Here is an 18,096-nt window from a genome sequence, read left to right as displayed (position 1 = left end):
TTCTGCCCGATTCTCTCTCGTCCACCATCTTTCTTTCCTTCTTTAACTTTCTTTTCCTCCCCACCTCTCTTTTTTTCTTGTCATTTAAGTTCTTCGATGCTTTGCAATATCTTGACTGGTACTTCTGGTCAGTATTGTCAACATCAAGGGGTCTACTCATCCCTTCCATTGGGGTACATTCTGCTTCTGTGCACTTCTGCACCCCCTGTTTTTTTCTTCTTCTGGGTATGCGGTGAACAAAACATTGAACCCACTCAAACAAACCACGAAACAGTGCCATTATAAAACACTGAATGCTGCAGAATGCTGTGAATGTACTGTGAAATGTCTACCAAGAGTTTCTTCTGAGCTGCAAAGTTAGTGTTTGGGTTAAATATCCACAAAAGATATGTTCTGTGCAGCAGTTTACAGCTTTCAGGTCATTATGACATCATAATGCCATCATGTGTGAAAATTCTAAATTCTGCTGGTCCTGTTTTTTTTTCAGGTTTTAAATGTAAATAGATTCATTTAGCCAATGCAGGAACATGAAACACATGCACTTATATTCAATAAATAAACTAATAAATAGACACAAATAGTTTGAAAAGTGTATTCTTTTGTAATTGTGTATATGTGTCTCTGCATGGATGACTGTAATTGAGAGCTGCGAGTAGAGCCTGAAGAAGCAGTTCAAAATGTAATGCGTGTTGGAGTGTAAATCTCATTTTCTCCTCATTCCTTTGTCTTATTGGTTCATTAGGCCTAGCATTACTAGCTGTGGCTGATGGCTAAGATCACAGGCTATGCTAGCTAAACTAAAAATCACTGAAGTAATCTTTAAATATAACCTATACACTATGCAAAGAAGAGTAGTGCTATTCATAAAAATAAGGACATAAATGCTCTGGGTCATTGTATTTACATAAAACAACTTCTACAGTAATTCTATGTTATAGTGTTTACAAATAAAGTCTTTCTCAAATGGATTTTAAATGGACTTCCACTCCTGTGAATATACTGTACAGCAGAGGTTGTGATCCATTGATTTAAATCCATCTAAAAGTCATTTCATGGACTCCAACACATCCATCACTGCTGCTCATGTAGCTAGCTGAGCTTTCACTGGCTGTTACTGAAGATGTAATTAGAAATGTGATACTACTACTAAACCAGATTTAACTGCAACTTTATTAGATTCAGATTCACTTTACTTGAGTGAAGAAAGATCATTTTAACTATATTGTTAAATTTAAATCTGTGACTTTATAATTACAAATGTGTAGTTAAACACTTTAAAAACATGATTTACAATATTCGGTTACACTTAATGTTTTTAGTTGTCCTTGTTACGGTGTAAATAAACATTTAAGTAATGAGTAATATTAATTAACTACATTTACTTTGTTTAGGGTTAAGGGGATAGTTCACCCAAAAATCTAAATTATGTCATTGATAACTCACCCTCATGTCGTTCCAAACCCGTTAGACAGCATCACACAGACATTCAGTGTGCTTGAAACAGAAAAAAAAAAAAGATGCGTATAACGTCAAAATGCGCCTATAAAATTTGTATCCATATGGATTACAGACAGGAACAGTCAGCCAATAAAAACCTTTAAACTTCACCAGGTTAGAGGCAGGAGGGTGCTTCCTGCTTAGCTTTTCCACTTCCTCCAGGACGTGATTGAACATCGCCAGCATTCTCAGTTCATACTCGCTCTCTGCCAGTACTGATCCGTGTGCCAAACTCCTGGAAACTGAACCAGAGGAGCCTGGTCAGTAAAACATATCAAGAGCACGTTGGAAAAAAACCTATATGTTCATAGTTGCACAACTGAGAGTGGTAAATGTTGGGGTATTCTTACCTGGCTGTTTGTGGATCAATTATTAAAGCATCAATAACATAAGATACAAGCAAGCAACTTTGCTGTTGTCTAAGAAAGGTTTTAAGGAAAGTACAGATGTTTGGCAAATTATCTTAGGATGAGGTTTTCATTTATTGTGGCCTTGCAAATGCCATATTTAATTAGGAACAATAACAAAAAAAAAAAAGTGCATACATCTACTCTGCAAAGATATATTTAATATAGACTTTTATAATATTAGAAACAATTTCTATTTTAAACAAATTCTATTCATTTAAGATTTCTAATCACCAAAGGACCCAGAAAAAAAGTTTTATGTTTTAAATGTATTACAGCTCTTTAACCACTAGTGTATATTATAAAAAAAAATTATAAATAAATCGGAAAGATTTGTTAAATTAACACAAATTCATGTATAACATTAATATAAATTAAAATAGAACCATTTCACAAGTGAAACTGACAGTTAAAGCACGATTAGCAATAAGACCTCTAAATAAGAAAATAACTGTTCTGGCACACAGATTGTCCTCTGAGGAAAAAAACAGGATACAGTTCAACATTACGGAGGGTGGAGAATTCGGTGTCAAATGAAGACTGATACAGGTCAGCATAACCAGCTGCCAGACTTCTAAATTCATCTGAGAACATCCAACAAACAAACAAAAACACACAATAAACATGCCATCCTCATAAAAGAAGGCAGAGCGATGGTGGTGGCGATGGCAGGAGCGAGGCTGGTCTTGGGACTGATGCAGATGCAGATGAGCTGAAGAGTGTCTATCTGCAGCTTCACAAACTCACACTGGAACGTCAAAGGGCTCAGCGGCGTACTGGCGGCCTGAAGACGAAAACAGGATTACAGTCAGTCACACAAAACTCTTCTGTGCTGCTTCAATATGAATATAAGAGGATAATATACAGCATACAAAAAAAGCAAAGAGAGGATCACTGAAGCGAATCCTGACCATGAGAGACGCAATTCCCTTCTGGTAGGATTTGAGTGCTTCGGAGATGGCGCTCATGGCTGCGCTGTAGTCTCCATCTGAAAGGCCACTGAGACATTGCTCCGCCTGAGAGAACTCCATCAGACTGTTCAGCCAGAAGAAGAAGTGCTCTGAAGCCACACGGGTACGAAGACTCTGGTACAGCTCCCGGGAAAAATCATGGCACCCTGGTAGACAAATTATAGATTGGAGAGCACTGGAAAGAGGTCACACTGTATTCAGCTACCAGCATAAAAGTGTCTGGAGAAGCCTCATAAAAACTATTAAGAACCATCACATTTTGCCCTAAAAAAATGTTAATTAAATGAAAATGCATGAAATAAAATAAAACTAAATGAAATTAAAAAGCTAATGAAATGCAATGAAGAAATAAAATCAAACAAAATTTAATTAACTCAAATAAATGAAATAAAATGAAATGGAATTACATTCAATGAGATGAAAATCAATAAATAAAATGAATTAAAATAAAAAATGAAATAAAATAAAATAAAATGAAAATGGAATGAAATAAAAAATAAAATTGAATCAAATTAAAAAGTAAACTGAAATGAAATGAAATGAAATTACATTAAAATGTAATTAAATGTAAAAATAAAATTAAATAAAAGCTTAATAAAAAAGAAATTTAATAAAAATTTTATTAAATGTAAAAATAAAATAATAAAACTATGTTAAAAAATAAAATAAGTGAAAAAGAGGATATTTTGGGAAAATGGGACTTAAACAGCTGTGGTTGGACATCAGTCCTGTATTTGCTTACCAGAAGCCCCTGCTGTTTCTCTGAGGTTCTATGACTTGCCACCCTGAAGAGGTCTAGCAGGTCTCCCAGCATCCCCTCTGCCAGCACCGGCTGCTGTGGGGCAATAGCAGCCAGAGCCTGACACATGAGCACCCGCACAGAGTCACACGCACAGTGCAGCTGTCCCAGCAGGAGCTCCATAGAGCTCAGACTCAGATGAGAACAAGCTCTTCAACATCTTCACCAAAGAGGTGAGTGCTGTCTGAGGAAAAACACTGTTAATATTTCAAGACTTAAAGTGATGGCACCATCCAAAAATCTAATCTCCATCATCATTTACTCAGTATCAAGTTGCTCTAAATCTGAGTTTATGTCTTCTGTTGAACATAAAAGAGGATATTTTGAAAGAATGAGCAACTGTGGTGCTGTAAGTCATTTATAACCTAAGTTTAACATTTAAAGGTACAATTTGTAAGATATTTGCAGTATAATATCCAAAAACCACTAGGCTAGTGTTATATATTGTGTCCAGCTGATTACTAACAATATCTCTAATGTTTTCAACTACTTATAAATCATGAGAAAACTCCCATTCTAAACAGTGACACGGGGCAAAACAGGCGCCTGTCAATGACGTCAGTTACACTTTGTTACCGCCTTTACTGATTTAAAAACCACATGACAAGAGTTTCGTGGACAAATGCGGAAGTAGTGTCCAGCGTCCAGCAAACCACTAGCTTGCTTCAAGCAGTTCCTTATTTACTTCTTCTTGCACGTTTTATGGTGGATTGTGTTACTTATTTATGGAACATAATCACTGTTTACCGTCTGCCGCTGGTTCTGTCCACAAGTACAGCTCCCGTAAACGTAAGAGTACGGGCCAACCAAACAACCCAAGAAGAGTTTGGGACAAGAGGAGAGAAAGAGCGAGGATCAATATCGGTGTTGCATTTTCTAGATGGAGATGGCTTCGCGACAAACTTCGACTAGAAACAGATGCCGATCTCGCTTGTGTTTTACTCGACAGGTGAGTTGTTGGTTCGTATTTTTACATAAAACGTATGCTATTATAACGATCAACAAGGGCATAGCGTCTCCAGACCCGCACGAGGATGCGTCTGATCGCGTCTTTGCATTGACTTTGTATGTAATCTACTCATGCAAATCGTTGAACTTGCGTTTGCTATGTATGCCCAATTACTGTGTTTGAATGTACACGAGTGTATATATTTGTTGAACAAGTGGTAATCGTTTTCTTATCATCTGATTGATGGCTGTCAGCGGTTGGGTAGAAGTCAAATCCCATTATTACACACTCCTTCTTAGCGTCATCAAACCACGCGATTGTTATTGTTTTGGTAGTGCGCCCTCTAGTGACCGATCCTATGGCCTGTACCTTTAAGTTCATGGCACTCGTATTTAGGCATCAAAATTCATAAAACTTATATTTTTTCATGAAGATTATCTTAACAGACAAAACATGTAAGTGTCATGAACTATGGCTATTTCTGGCTATTTCTTTTTGTCGAGGGAACCAGTGTGATGCAAACAGCCGATCGTCCTGCAAATTGCAGGCATATTTCCACAACCTATTTTCATTCAGTTCATCTGATTTTTTTTTTTTACACATTAATCTGAAGAGACAAATTGCATGTGGACAAACAGACAAATCACAAATGGACTTCATTTGAATATTTGCGTTGACAAAATAGGCCCAATCACATTTACCACTGCTCAGCAAAATACAGTCATTTATTCTATCGTGGATTCGTACATCGCGATATCGATGCTTAAATGACACATTGTGCAGCCCTGGGCGATATATCTAACGATATGATCACGCGCATCTAATCAGTAAAGCTGCTTCCGTGATCACCGCTAAAATCGCCATCACCTGCTTATAATTGGAGTGGCATTTAATAGACAGAGCCGTATGTTGCTGATAAGCTACGCAATATCGCGTTCATTATCGCAGATGAATCGCCTTCGATAATGAACGCGATATTGCGTAGCTTGTCAGCGATCTGCGGCTCTGACTATTAAATGCTGCTCCATTCAAAAGCAGGTGATGGCGATTTAGCTGTTATCACGGAACCAGATTTACTGACTAGATGCACATGATCATATCGTTAGATATATTGCCCAGGGCTGCACAATGTGTCATTTAAGCATCGATATCACGATGTACGAATCCACGATAGTCACATCGCAGGATGTGCGATGTAGGCTGTCGTAGTTGATCCGTTATTCATTAACTGTATGGGCCAGCTGCTCCCCGGCCCTTGACGAATGTGATTCACTGATTAATTGCACAGCTTAACCATCATAGAGTGAAAGTTTTGACAGGGCAGAGAGAGAGAGCGCGCATGCTAGAAAGAGAGAGAGAGCGAGAGAGAAGGCGAGAAAGAGAGAGAGAGAGCGCGTGAGAGATGAGCGCATGAGAGAGAAAGAGAGAGAGAGAGCGCGCACGAGAGAGAGACAGAGAGAGAGAGAGAGCGCGTGAGAGATGAGCGCATGAGAGAGAAAGAGAAAGAGAGAGAGAGAGAGCGCGAGAGAGAGAGAGAGAGAGAGAGAGAGAGAGAGAGAGAGAGAGAGAGCGAGCCCCGGCCGGACGCTCACTGTCTTTAAACAACACAAGCGCTGTCTTGCTCTCTCTCCCCCGCGCATATTAATCAATTGACACGATGGTGTCGATGTTTAAATCATTTAAAATGAGAATATAAGTGTGCTCACCCCATTTTTGTTTGTAAGAAAAAATTTGATTAGATTTCATATCGCAATATATTGCAGAAAAATAAAATATCGCATAACATATATTTTCAGAAATATATACATGCATGTATGTGTACTTTATAAGCATAATAAATATACATAGTACAACATATATTATGCAAACAAAAACTTTTATTCTGGATGCGTAATCGCTATTAACAGTTTGACAGCACTAGTTTGGGGCCATTATTTTATGGCACAGTATCTGTCAAATATACTAAAGCACAATATGGCTTAATCCCTTCAAGTCTGTTTTTGCTGCATGTTTCAAAGCGAAGCGCACACAATGTTAAGGCGATCAACTTGTAATCCAGTGTTTTCCGCACCTCAGAATGGCTCCGTTCACAGTGAATGACTGCAGTGAACTCCATTGTGTTTAGCGCACACTTGGAAATGTAACAGACACCAGTTAAGCTTTATTTTCGCGGAAGATGGTTACTAAATTTGTAGTGAGACACGTTTTTCTAAGCCTGTTTTCACTGAAGCTGGAGTTTTCCTTGAAAATAAAAGCTCTACTCGTGTTTCGGTCAAAATAAAAGCTTAAAAGTGCAGTACGAATTGCTGACAGCTAGCGTAGGGCTGTGCAAATAATTGCATGTGATTGTCACATGCATCTCGTCAGTAAAGCCGGTTCTGTGATTGGTAGTAAATCTCCATCACCTGCTTTCAGATGGAGCGCCATTTACAATATATTGCTATTGCTGTGATTGTTATTATCATTTTTATAATTTTTTTTGGATTCCTAAAACACCAGTGTGAATGTAATTTAAACTGAGACAGTATAATCACACTTAAAAAGAGGGTTGAGTCCCCTTTAAGGTTCAGGTAAAAGTCAATTCATAACTAAGAAAACTTAAGTCCGTGAAAAAAAGTCAGATGGGTTGCAGATCTTAATTCTGAACTCTCAAAGTGCATTAGATAGAAGAATTTAACTTTAAAATATACAACTTTTTTTTTCTTTCCAATTCTTCATTTGTCTTTTTATATTTTTAAATATCCTGACAAATATCATAACGAGGACTTAATATCGTGATATTACCGTATCGTGAGATTTTGATGTTGTTACATCCCTAATCAGTACCCTATACAGACAATGTAATGCTCTTGTTTGTCAAATAAGCAAAATATGACAAAAATACTACAAAAGTAACTTTAAGTATCTAGTTCGTGGCCAGAATAGGCTACAACATGAACCTGGCTCTGTGAGACATGGACTCAGAATGAGCCAGCCGGGTCAAGTCACATATTCAAAGCTCTGTAAACCTTGAACAACACTTAATTTAAGTGTGTGGCCTGCGCAGTCTTACTGTCATCTTGACTGCAGAGCAGAATGAAAGACTCCATCCCCATCACTGTTTCTTGTTCCAGCTGGATGACCTCTGACAAAATATTTTAGTTAAGTGATTTATCATTTAAACATCCTCTATTTTTGACCTCCTTTGGGTTAGTACAACCCAAAATAAAATTTTGGTGAGGAGAATCCAACCTTTCTGTGGACAGGACACAATGATACTGGTCAACATTGTGATCCCATGGGCTGCCACTGCCAGGTTATTCTGGTAACAGCAGTTATGCGCCAGCTCCACCAGGTCAGTGTGACGGGGCGCTGGAGACGCCTCACCTGGCTGCATCATCCAGAGAGATCAGGCGGTTAAACACAGATGCAAAATGTAACGAGACCACATGATATCATCTGTACACGCTAGGGATATCCCGGTATCCAATTTTCATGCTGCGATTAATTGCTCATGTTTTATCACAGTATTATCACGGTATACTGGTCATAATACAGTATAACAGGTTTAATTACTTTTTTCTTGTAACAAAAATAACTGAACATTTAAATACAATAAAGCAATACAGAAAAATATATAAAGTTTTAAACTGATTAAAGTGCAAAAGAACTATAACGACCCATAGGTATCACTTTCCAATAAGACCTCATTAGTTAAACATTTACATTCAGGTTTAATTAAGATTTTAATCTTTGTTAAAAAAAATACAAATTTTAGCTCATGTTAGCTCATTAAATAACACGATTCGATTTTAACAATGTGTTATTAAATAGCAGAATACAACAGAATGAACAATAAAGAATCAAATCACTTTCAAACAATATCCACAGCATGTTGTAGTCCAGATTGAAATGTAACATTAAGTCTAAATATTTAAGTATATTTGGTGCTTTGATGAACACAATAACAAATCCCCAAACTTGAATGGCTATTTAAATACATTTTAGAATGTAGCAGCTGCTTTATTTATGGCGTTTCCAGAGTAAAGGGTGTATTTTCTGCAGTTTAGCGCCATCTGCTGTCAAGAGAGTGGATGTGCTTTCATTCAGTGCATCTCACAGGTGTTCCCCATATTCATTACCGTGATATATCACATTAATGAATACCGGCACATGTCTAGCATACACTCAACATGACTTCATGACTGTGTATCTGTATTAGGGCTGATGTACTGTTTAATAGCGGTGGTACCAGATAGTGTGGAGAGGACAGACAGCATTCCCAGCTTCAAACTGTTGTATGGGGTGCTGAGAGCACATTCATATAGCACCTACAAACACACAACTTGGAATTTACATTCATCGTAGGAAGTTAGCCAGCTGTCCCACATTTATTCATAACTTTACATTACCTGTATGTTTTTCCTGGTCCACAAGTGAGGAGCCTTTTAGCTAAGAGCTTGAGATCCTGAATGGAGAGTCTTTTCACTGCTTTTCTGGGGTCCTTCTTCAAGTACTGGAGAAGAAGACTAATCTATAAGGCATGAAGGAAAACAGAAAGAAATACTGTAATAAATAAATAAATGGTGAGAAATTGTATGAGGAGGAACTAAAATGAATATCATAGCCAAGGCAACCATATCACCATTTTATTATATAATAATAATAATAATAAAAACTAAAAAATATATTTTATTTTTATAGTTTATATATAAATATATTACATTACCATTTAAGTGTCTGGGGTTGGTAATATTCTTAATACTTTTTTATTAAAGTCAAATTTTTTTTTTTTTGGAAGGCTCCTATTTTTATCAATGCATTCGTTTATTCAAAATACTAATACTGTATATTGGAGGAAAAACTGTCTAGTTAAAAACAGAAATACTGTGAAATATTATTATAATTTAAAATAAAATTTTAATAAGGTAATGCATTCCTGTTGTGGTGAAGTAAATTTTCAGCATTATTACTCCAGTCTTCAGTGTCACATGATCCTTCAGAAATAATTCTAATATGCTGATTTGCCGCTTGAAAAATTTGATTTATTATTGTAAGTGTTGAAAACTGTTGTGCTGCTTAGTATTTTGTGGGGTGGGGGGGGGCGATGAACAAAATTTGAAATAACAGAATTTCTTGAAATAGAATATATATACACAATAAAACTGTATAATGTATATTTGCAGAGTATACATTTCTTAAATAATAATAATAATAAACTTTTATGATCCCATGAACTAAATGCTACTAACACATGAGAGATACTTACATTAATAAAAAAAATTGGTTCATTTGAATTAATAATTTGGGGCGAAAAAAAAAAAACCATACATCTAGCACCAGTGCAAATATTGCTTCAAATTATGTTAAATAAGTTCAAATCAACAGACTCAAGACAGAAATGTATTATGCTGTGCCATGACGAATCTAATTACCATTATAATAAATGAAGCGGTCTACACTGTGAACAAAAGAAGAAATGGATTGATTTTGTAGCATTAACACTATTAAAACAAAATCCATTTTAAAAATACTGCTTTTAAAGGGATCATTAGATGCTAAATTTACCGTTGCATGTTGTTTGAACATAAATGTGTGTTGGCAGTGTGTGTAGACATCCACCCTATAATGATTAAAAAAAACACCCAGTGAGAATCATATCAACTTATAGAAAAGGGGTCATCGGATGCCCATTTAAGACACTATAAGACAACAGTAGACGTGCTGTGACCTGCTCCGGGATATCGACGAGTGAGGAGGTGGCCAGCTGGGTGAAGGTGTGGAGCTTTACGATGAGCATGGGTGTACAGGGGTAGGAGGACACCAGCTCCTGCAGTAACTCCCTGCTGCACAAGGCATCAGAATAACTATAAATATTTCATAACAATGTCAAAGACACACACACACACATGCGCACACACACACAGACAGATAGACAGACGGACAGACACAGACAGAAAAAGACACACACACACACAGACAGACAGACAGACAGATAAATGTTCTTTATTGAATTTCGCTTAATTACCCAAATCTGATGATGTCTGCCAGTTTCAGGAAGGCAGAGTTCATGAGGATGGGAAAGGTATACTTCTGGAAGAGTTTGGGGAACAGGACCACAGCTTCACATTGCTCGTCCAGTTTACAAGACTTTAACCCTTAAAGAATGAGAATGACTGGGTCAGTTCATATGTAACGGGTTGTTTTCACTACAGTGGAATTACGTCAACAAATACAAACACATCACTGCGTTATCAGATAATATAAGGCATGTGTAGCTTAATTATAACACAGCGTTCACCATCAGCGCGGAATTGGCGTCCAGCTCCTGCTCGCCAGAATAAGCCGCCTCCGACAGAAACGAGTGCGCTGCGGAGAGCGACATTATTTTTTATTAAGACTCGGTATTTTATACGTTAGATAGGATAGACTTCGTGCATGATGTTTGAAGCGGATGACCCGGCTGCTGTGCAAATCACGTGACAGACAAAGCTTTTACTGTCTATGATCTTACGTCGGGTTTTCATTTGAACCACAAAGAACAGAAGCGAAACCGATGTTTCACAAAGAGGGCGTGACCTATGCAATGGCGTCAACTGTTTCTCACTGTGTCTAAAAATAATAGCGAAATAAATAAATCTAATAAATATTAAAATTTATTTTATATGAAATAAAATAAAAATATTTCGTTTTCATAAATTAGGATTTTTTTTTCAAATGAATGAATACAAAGTAATATTGTTATTTTGATCGTTGTTTTTTTCATTCACATCAGAAATCATTTTCATTATTTTCATTATCAGACTTTTTAGCCTAAATTACTTTTAAACTCACAATTATGACTTGTGAGTCATATAAAATAAAATATAATTTCGACTTCTTAATTAATAATGATTTAGTATCTTCTAAGTTTTATGTCGTTATTTTGAACTTTTTTCTCATAACTATGACCTCTGATGTTACAAATATGATTTACCAAACCATGGGATTTTTTCTTAAAAAAAATGTTGAATGTGAAAATGGGAAATGTGCTTCCATAAAATTGTGAATTGTCGAATTTATTTATTTTTTCAAAAGCAACAGATGTCTCGGATGCAGTAAAGCAACTACATAAATAAAGTCCAATGCTAAAGTTGACCTCCTCTGTGCCACAGAGTGCCTCTAGTGCACGCGACCTGAACAGTTTCCATAGAAGCAGTTATAAACCAGCAGGACTCTCGCTTCCGGTATTCTGACGTCTTGACCAATCAGAAGAACGATGGTCGGTATCGCGCGGAATTCGTCTTCCGCTTTTTCATTGTTCGCGGGAAACTGAGCATTTCTGAATAAAACACCTACCCTGCAGGAGCTATGACTCTTTTCCACCATGTTATTGATCGAGGCGTTATTAAAAAAAGATGTAATGGTGAGTATAATTGAGATATGTCAATGGAAATCTACGTGTTTACGCTTTTCCACTCAAAACGCCTGTGATATAAGCAGGTCAGCGTGGGCTCTATCCGCTGTCCTCTCTGCTGGACGGGTACCAGTGCGCGCGACGGGACGAACACATCTCATACGGAGCCTCGGCTACTGCTGTGCCGCCGTTTGGATGCACATTTTCCTCCGGTACACTTTGAATTAACCGTTCACAATGAGTGTACTCAAGTCAGATTGTGTAAAGCTAACACTTAGTGCTGGTTTATGTGTTGTTCAGCTCCTGCTCAACAGAACAGCCTCGCTGCTGCAAACGAGGAAGGGTTTGTGACCATCTTCAGTACTGGAGAAAAACAGAGCTCTGTGCTGAAAGGTTGGTTTACGTTTACCTAGATTCAAGACTATTTTTCTTCTTCTAGGAGACCTTTTATTTTTGTGAGACTGATGTTGAACTTTTGTTTTACAGAGTGGCAAGCACATGATAATGCAGTGTTTGATATTGCCTGGGTTCCTGGTGCAAACAGCTTGGTGAGTTTTGTGTGTTATTCTGGGTTTATATCTCTCTATCTATCCATCTAAATGGAAATATTAATTTACAGGTAACTGCATCTGGTGACCAAACGGCCCGTCTGTGGGATGTTATTACTGGTGATCTGTTAGGAACATTTAAAGGACATCAGTGCAGTCTCAAATCAGTGGGTTTTTCCAAGCAAGAGAAAGGTAATTATATTATTACGTAAGACTACAACTATCATCATAATAGCAAGCATACTCTACTGTATGTGCAGTATGTATACTGTAAATCATTTATGCATGTAATGTCAGTAACAATACTTTTTGCACATAGTTTTTAAGCCAAAGAAGAGGTGTTGTTAAAGCATATTAAAACTATTAATCATTGTTTTTGAGAAATTTATATAAAATCTAAATATTAAGAAGTTTAAATTAAAGTACTAAAAAACTATTTATAACCGAAATGTAAAGCTAAATAAAAATATTAAAAAGTCATATAACAAAATGGCTACCACTAAAATTTAAAACAAAAACTGAAAACAAATCTGAAATATAATTCAAAATATTAATAAATACTCTAATAGCATATATAAAAAAATTATAAAAATATGAAATGTGTGTGTGTTCCTCAAAAATTATATTTATTGGTGGTCTTTTTTTAAACCGGGTTCTCTCAAAACAGCTGTTTTTAGCACTGGAGGCAGAGATGGGAACATAATGATTTGGGACACAAGATGCAGTAAAAAAGGTACTTTGTTATTCTGACCACCAGATCTTAATCTTATGGCCATCAAAATGATTTCTAAAACTCACAAAAATGTTTCGATCCATCGCAGATGGTTTCTACAGGCAGGTAAAACAGATCAGTGGTGCCCACATGAAACCTGAGAAATACACGCCCCAAACGAAGAAACGGCGTGGGATGGCGCCCCCTGTGGTGAGTCAGACAGTCCCCAGTGAGGGCACATTCATTTGCCAGCTGTGTGTTGGAAATGTATTGCGGTGTATGACAGCCTTGATATATTATGGGGATACTCCTTGACTGAGTGTTTTTTATTTAACATTATATAAACAACAGAAGCTCAGTTTTCCAAACTCTTTTCAGGACTCCCAGCAGGGTGTGACGGTGGTTTTGTTCTGCGATGAGAACAAACTCATCTCCTCAGGAGCAGTAGATGGGTGAGTGCCTCATGGATGTGATGTACAAATCTCTTTTCCTAAATATTAAATGCTGCTGCGACCACATTGTCACACTTCTCAGCTTTATTTCTTAGTATAATTCCGTTTAAATGCTGATGTTTTCCATATCATTCTGATCTCCTGATAGGATCATTAAAATGTGGGATTTGCGGAAGAGCTACACTGCATACTACCAGAACCCGCTCCCTCTGCAGGCCTATCCTTACCCGGGCTCCTGCACACGCAAACTAGGTGCACATCTCAGGCCCACGCTGTCGTTAGACCAGTAGTAATTCGTATTAGTTTACACTGTTATGTTGTCTTCTGTAGGTTACTCTGGTCTGTCACTGGACTCCACTGGCTCCAGACTGTTCTCCAACTGTACAGATGACAATATCTACATGTTCGACATCAGTGGATTGAAAACAACTCCAGGTAAATTGTAAATGTGTATTATTTCCTGAGTAGAATTTAAATACTTTTACTTAAATTTTCCCTTTCCTTTTTTCAGGCATGTAAAAAAATAGTGGGCTCATGTAGTTTGACTGAACTTTTTTTCTTCTCTCACAGTTGCTGTGTTCAGCGGTCACAGTAACTCCTCGTTTTATGTGAAGTCCAGTGTCAGTCCAGATGACCAGTTCCTGGCCAGTGGTTCAAGTGACCATCATGCTTATATATGGAAGGTAAGGACCAATCTAGAAAACTAGAGAGCTAACCTTCGGTCACTGTCTGCATATATGGCATTGTGTTTTTGTTTCAGATTTCAGACCCGAAACAAGCTCCCATGATGCTTCAAGGCCATAGTCAGGAAGTCACATCAGTGGCCTGGTGCCCCACTGATTTCACCAAGGTTGGTAAAAAAAAAAAAAAAAAAAGAAAACCTACAAATATCTTAGGTCTATGGACAGTTTATTGAATATAAAAATGTATATTGTCATTCCTACACTCGTTCTGCAGATTGCTTCCTGCTCTGATGACAACACTGTTAGGATCTGGCGCTTGAATCGCAGACCAGACGGCGAAAACTCATCGAACCGAGATCCAAACCTCGTAGGCTGGACACTTCGTAAAATCCAGTCACCACCCAGAGCACCTAGTACGTCTCGATCTCTTCGTGTGTGTGTGTGTGTGTGTAAAACATTTAATTTCATATTCAGAGCTACTGGTTAAAACTTTGGATTTTTTTTTTTTTTTTAGCTTCTCACCAAGACTTCATTTATTTGAAATACAAGATAAACTAACATAGTGGATTGTGAAAAAAAAAAAAAAATATATATATATATATCTCGTGTATATATATTATATCTAGATGCGCATTAATCATCAGTCGATATAAATTGTGCGCCTCTAGTGAAATATTATTATAATTTAAAATAACCGTCTATTTTAATATATTTAAGAATGTAATTCATTCCTGTGATGTAAAGCATCATTACTCCAGTCTTCAGTGTCAGAGATCATTTTAATGCTTTATATTAATAATCTAATTTTCTTTTAGGGAGATTTTGCTGCTTAGTATTTTTTTGGGAGTCATTGCACATTTTTAAGGAGTCTTTAAACAAACTCAAAAGAACAGCTTTTACTGAAAAATGTATATATTAAGCAGCAAAAACTTTTTTTTTTACGTTAATTAGAAATGTTTCTAGATCACTAAATCAGTATGTTAGAATGATTTCTGAAGGATCACGTGACACTAAAGACTGGATGCCTAAAATTTAGCTTTGCATTACAGGAAAAAATATATATACTTGATAAAAAGTTTATATATATATATATATATATATATATATTATACTTTTTATCAAGTGTATATATATTCACACTATTACTTTTGGATTGTATTTGATTCTTTATTTCAAATTGATATTTTATTTTTTAGTTTGTATTTGATTACCATTTGTCCTCTCAGGCCCTTACAGCCCTGTTGAAGTCACTCCAGCCAAAGGTCCTGGATCCGAGAGGGTCATCTCTCTGTCTTCACCCCAGCCTGCTGCTTGCGCCCCCACGGGTGCTGATTTACCCCTGCCATCAAACACATCTGCACCTTCAGCCAAGGTCAGCAGCCCCAAAATGCCCTCGTCCATCCAGCAGTGGATCAGCCGTGGTGTATCTCCCCTTCGTAAGGTGCTCACACCTGTCCTCCAGGGCCCTTCCTCTGAACGCCGTGCAAAGCGACGACTGGAAACAGGTGATGGGTCTGGTTTGGGAGAGGAGAGTGACGGGGTGTCTGAACTGTATCCTGATGTAAAGAGGAGCAGGATTTCAGAAAGCACACAGAACGAGAAAGCTGATCTGTTCAGTTTGCAAACAGAGGAGAGGCTCAGCTCGGCTGGACAAGCTGGCACTGGCAAAGAGAACAGCTCTCCGAGGACTGATTGGCTTTCTGTGATCAGCCAGAGATTTAAAGGATCAGCTCAACCAAAAAGCCCCAACGGCAGCAGCAAACGACACGATGCAAGAACACCGAGCTCTCCAGTGAGTACACGCATGGAAATCTATATAGATTATTTAAAAACCAAAAAAATCAATACGAGTTCTAAGCCAATGACCAAACCAACTCAGATTAAAAATTATTTAAGACTTATTACATAAATGTCAAAAACAAATATGCACTACTGATCAAAAGTTTGAGGTCAGGAAGATTTTCTTTCTTTTTTTATTATTATTTTAATCCATAAAGAGGCATTACATTTACCAAAAGTGACATTAAAGACATTTTATAATGTTAGAAAAATTCCATCAAATCAGTATATTAGAATGATTTCTGAAGGATCATTTGACACTGAAGACTGGAGGAATGATTTGATCATCACAGGAATAAATAAAAAGAAAAAAAAATTGTTATTGGTAATATTTTGCAGTGTAATTTTCGAAACCTGTCTGTTAGGTCAATATAGGTTAGTAGAAAATGGCATAGTTTGTTAAAAAAACATTTATTTCATACAAAATCCATTAACCTTTATTGACATCACTTACTGATATAATACCATAATTCAGCTTTATTTGGAGTATTTTTTATCGCACAATGCAATTCCTAATATTATGTCTAAAATGGTTTTATTTCACTATTAACTAGGGGTGTAACGGTATGTATATTCGTACCGGACCGTTTTGGTACAGGGCTTTCAGTACGGTGCACGTGTGTACTGAATGACCGAATGCAATATTTTTTGTGCGGAACATAGGTACATTTTCGTGTTTCCTAACGAACATATTAAGTGGCAGAAGTCTCCGCATGCAGCTCAAATCCCGCCCTGCAGCTGATTCTAAGGCCGGTGACACACTGGCTGTGTGGCGCGAGTGTGGCGTTTCTGCTGCGTGTCAGTTGCGTGACGGCTGCTTTGCGTTTTCTATGTCTTTACACACCAGAAACGTGCCTGACGTGGTGCTGGCACGCTGCTGCTACTGTAGGTGACAGAGGGAGACCGCAGACAGACCAGGATCTTGTCCTCATGACAACAATATCTATACTTCATGTTGAGCATAAATATAAAGCCTACTGATAAAGGACACAGTCAACAGTGTTGACGGCAAAACAGACTATGTTTGACAGGTGCAATATGCCAGTGTGTCACCGGCCTAAAGTTTTCAAAAGGCATCATGCGAGTGTGAACATCACTACAACTAGGATAAAAACGATTGTAATTCAAACGCAGCTCCCGTCGGCATTTAAACAGACCTTTGCTCTTAATTCCGATCGGTCCAACGCTATAACGAATTCTGAGCAGGTCTAAAAAATGAAGCGGTTGATGCTGCACTTTACACTTTGGAAAAATTAAATATATATATTTTTTAATATGAGCAGGCCTACAAGCTATGTAGAAGTATACAATTGTTATAAAAAAAAATCCCACTAGGGACTCCTTTGTTATTATCTCTCTCTATATATATATATTATTATTATTATTATTATTATTATTATTATTATTTTATTTTTTTCCTTTTTAGGCAGCAGTATCACCATGTCCAATAAGAGTCGTCTCTCCACCACCAACCAAGAAAGCATCACCATCCAGACCCATTAAAAAAATCTCTTGCTATTTTGTGAAAAGAAGCCAAGACTGATCAGTGTGGCAAGATCTCCGAGTCTGTCTCATGACATATCTGTTTTTAAGTTCAGGTCTGTTTTTTTGAGACCAAGATTATGTATTTATGTATGTGATGTGTGATGATGTGTATATAATCTTTTTTATCCATTTTTTTTTAAATATGTATAAGTTTCAAAAAGGGTCATAGTGATGATCGTTTTGGTAAAGTTACGAAACTTGTCATTCGACAACGCAATAAAACTCTACAAGTTTTCTGAGGCTTCCACGTCTATCTGTAATGCATTGAAAATAGTTTTGAGCTTAGTACATGATTCAGCACACATTTTAAAGTAACTAC

At 37.1% G+C, this 18,096-nt stretch overlaps 1 protein-coding gene and 1 pseudogene across 2 annotated transcripts; one reads left to right on the top strand and one right to left on the bottom strand.

Moving 5' to 3' along the window:
• Nucleotides 1–1,443: 1,443 nt before the first annotated feature.
• Nucleotides 1,444–11,129, bottom strand: LOC127983608 (integrator complex subunit 7-like; annotated as a pseudogene).
• A 707-nt stretch (nucleotides 11,130–11,836) lies between these two features.
• dtl (denticleless E3 ubiquitin protein ligase homolog (Drosophila)) lies at nucleotides 11,837–18,011 on the top strand. 2 transcript variants are annotated; one of them, XM_052585803.1, is made up of 15 exons: nucleotides 11,837–12,007; nucleotides 12,085–12,210; nucleotides 12,299–12,391; nucleotides 12,485–12,546; nucleotides 12,618–12,738; nucleotides 13,214–13,279; nucleotides 13,368–13,468; nucleotides 13,637–13,710; nucleotides 13,859–13,962; nucleotides 14,041–14,145; nucleotides 14,281–14,393; nucleotides 14,471–14,560; nucleotides 14,668–14,806; nucleotides 15,620–16,185; nucleotides 17,659–18,011. In XM_052585803.1, exons 1-15 carry the CDS (start codon nucleotides 11,953–11,955, stop codon nucleotides 17,773–17,775), a joined length of 1,932 nt encoding a protein of 643 aa, XP_052441763.1. In that variant the 5' UTR covers nucleotides 11,837–11,952; the 3' UTR covers nucleotides 17,776–18,011. The 2 variants fall into 2 exon arrangements, with proteins under 2 accessions (XP_052441763.1, XP_052441762.1); XM_052585802.1 differs by having other exon boundaries at nucleotides 11,849–12,007; nucleotides 12,082–12,210.
• Nucleotides 18,012–18,096: the final 85 nt, after the last annotated feature.

The sequence above is a fragment of the Carassius gibelio genome, chromosome B20 (genome assembly GCF_023724105.1).
Source record: "Carassius gibelio isolate Cgi1373 ecotype wild population from Czech Republic chromosome B20, carGib1.2-hapl.c, whole genome shotgun sequence".
In the NCBI taxonomy this organism is placed as follows: domain Eukaryota; kingdom Metazoa; phylum Chordata; class Actinopteri; order Cypriniformes; family Cyprinidae; genus Carassius; species Carassius gibelio.
The sequence above is the reverse complement of the archived record's forward strand: the minus strand, read 5'-3'. Positions and strand labels throughout refer to the sequence as shown.

What these genes read in the sequence shown, in the direction of transcription:
- dtl (XM_052585802.1), top strand. Translation starts at nt 11,953, where the DNA reads ATGACTCTTTTCCACCATGTTATTGATCGAGGCGTTATTAAAAAAAGA. An exon ending in TCCTCAGGAGCAGTAGATGG is followed by an intron (nt 13,711 to 13,858) that starts GTGAGTGCCTCA and finishes ATCTCCTGATAG; the next exon opens with GATCATTAAAATGTGGGATT. An exon ending in GCCCCACTGATTTCACCAAG is followed by an intron (nt 14,561 to 14,667) that starts GTTGGTAAAAAA and finishes CTCGTTCTGCAG; the next exon opens with ATTGCTTCCTGCTCTGATGA.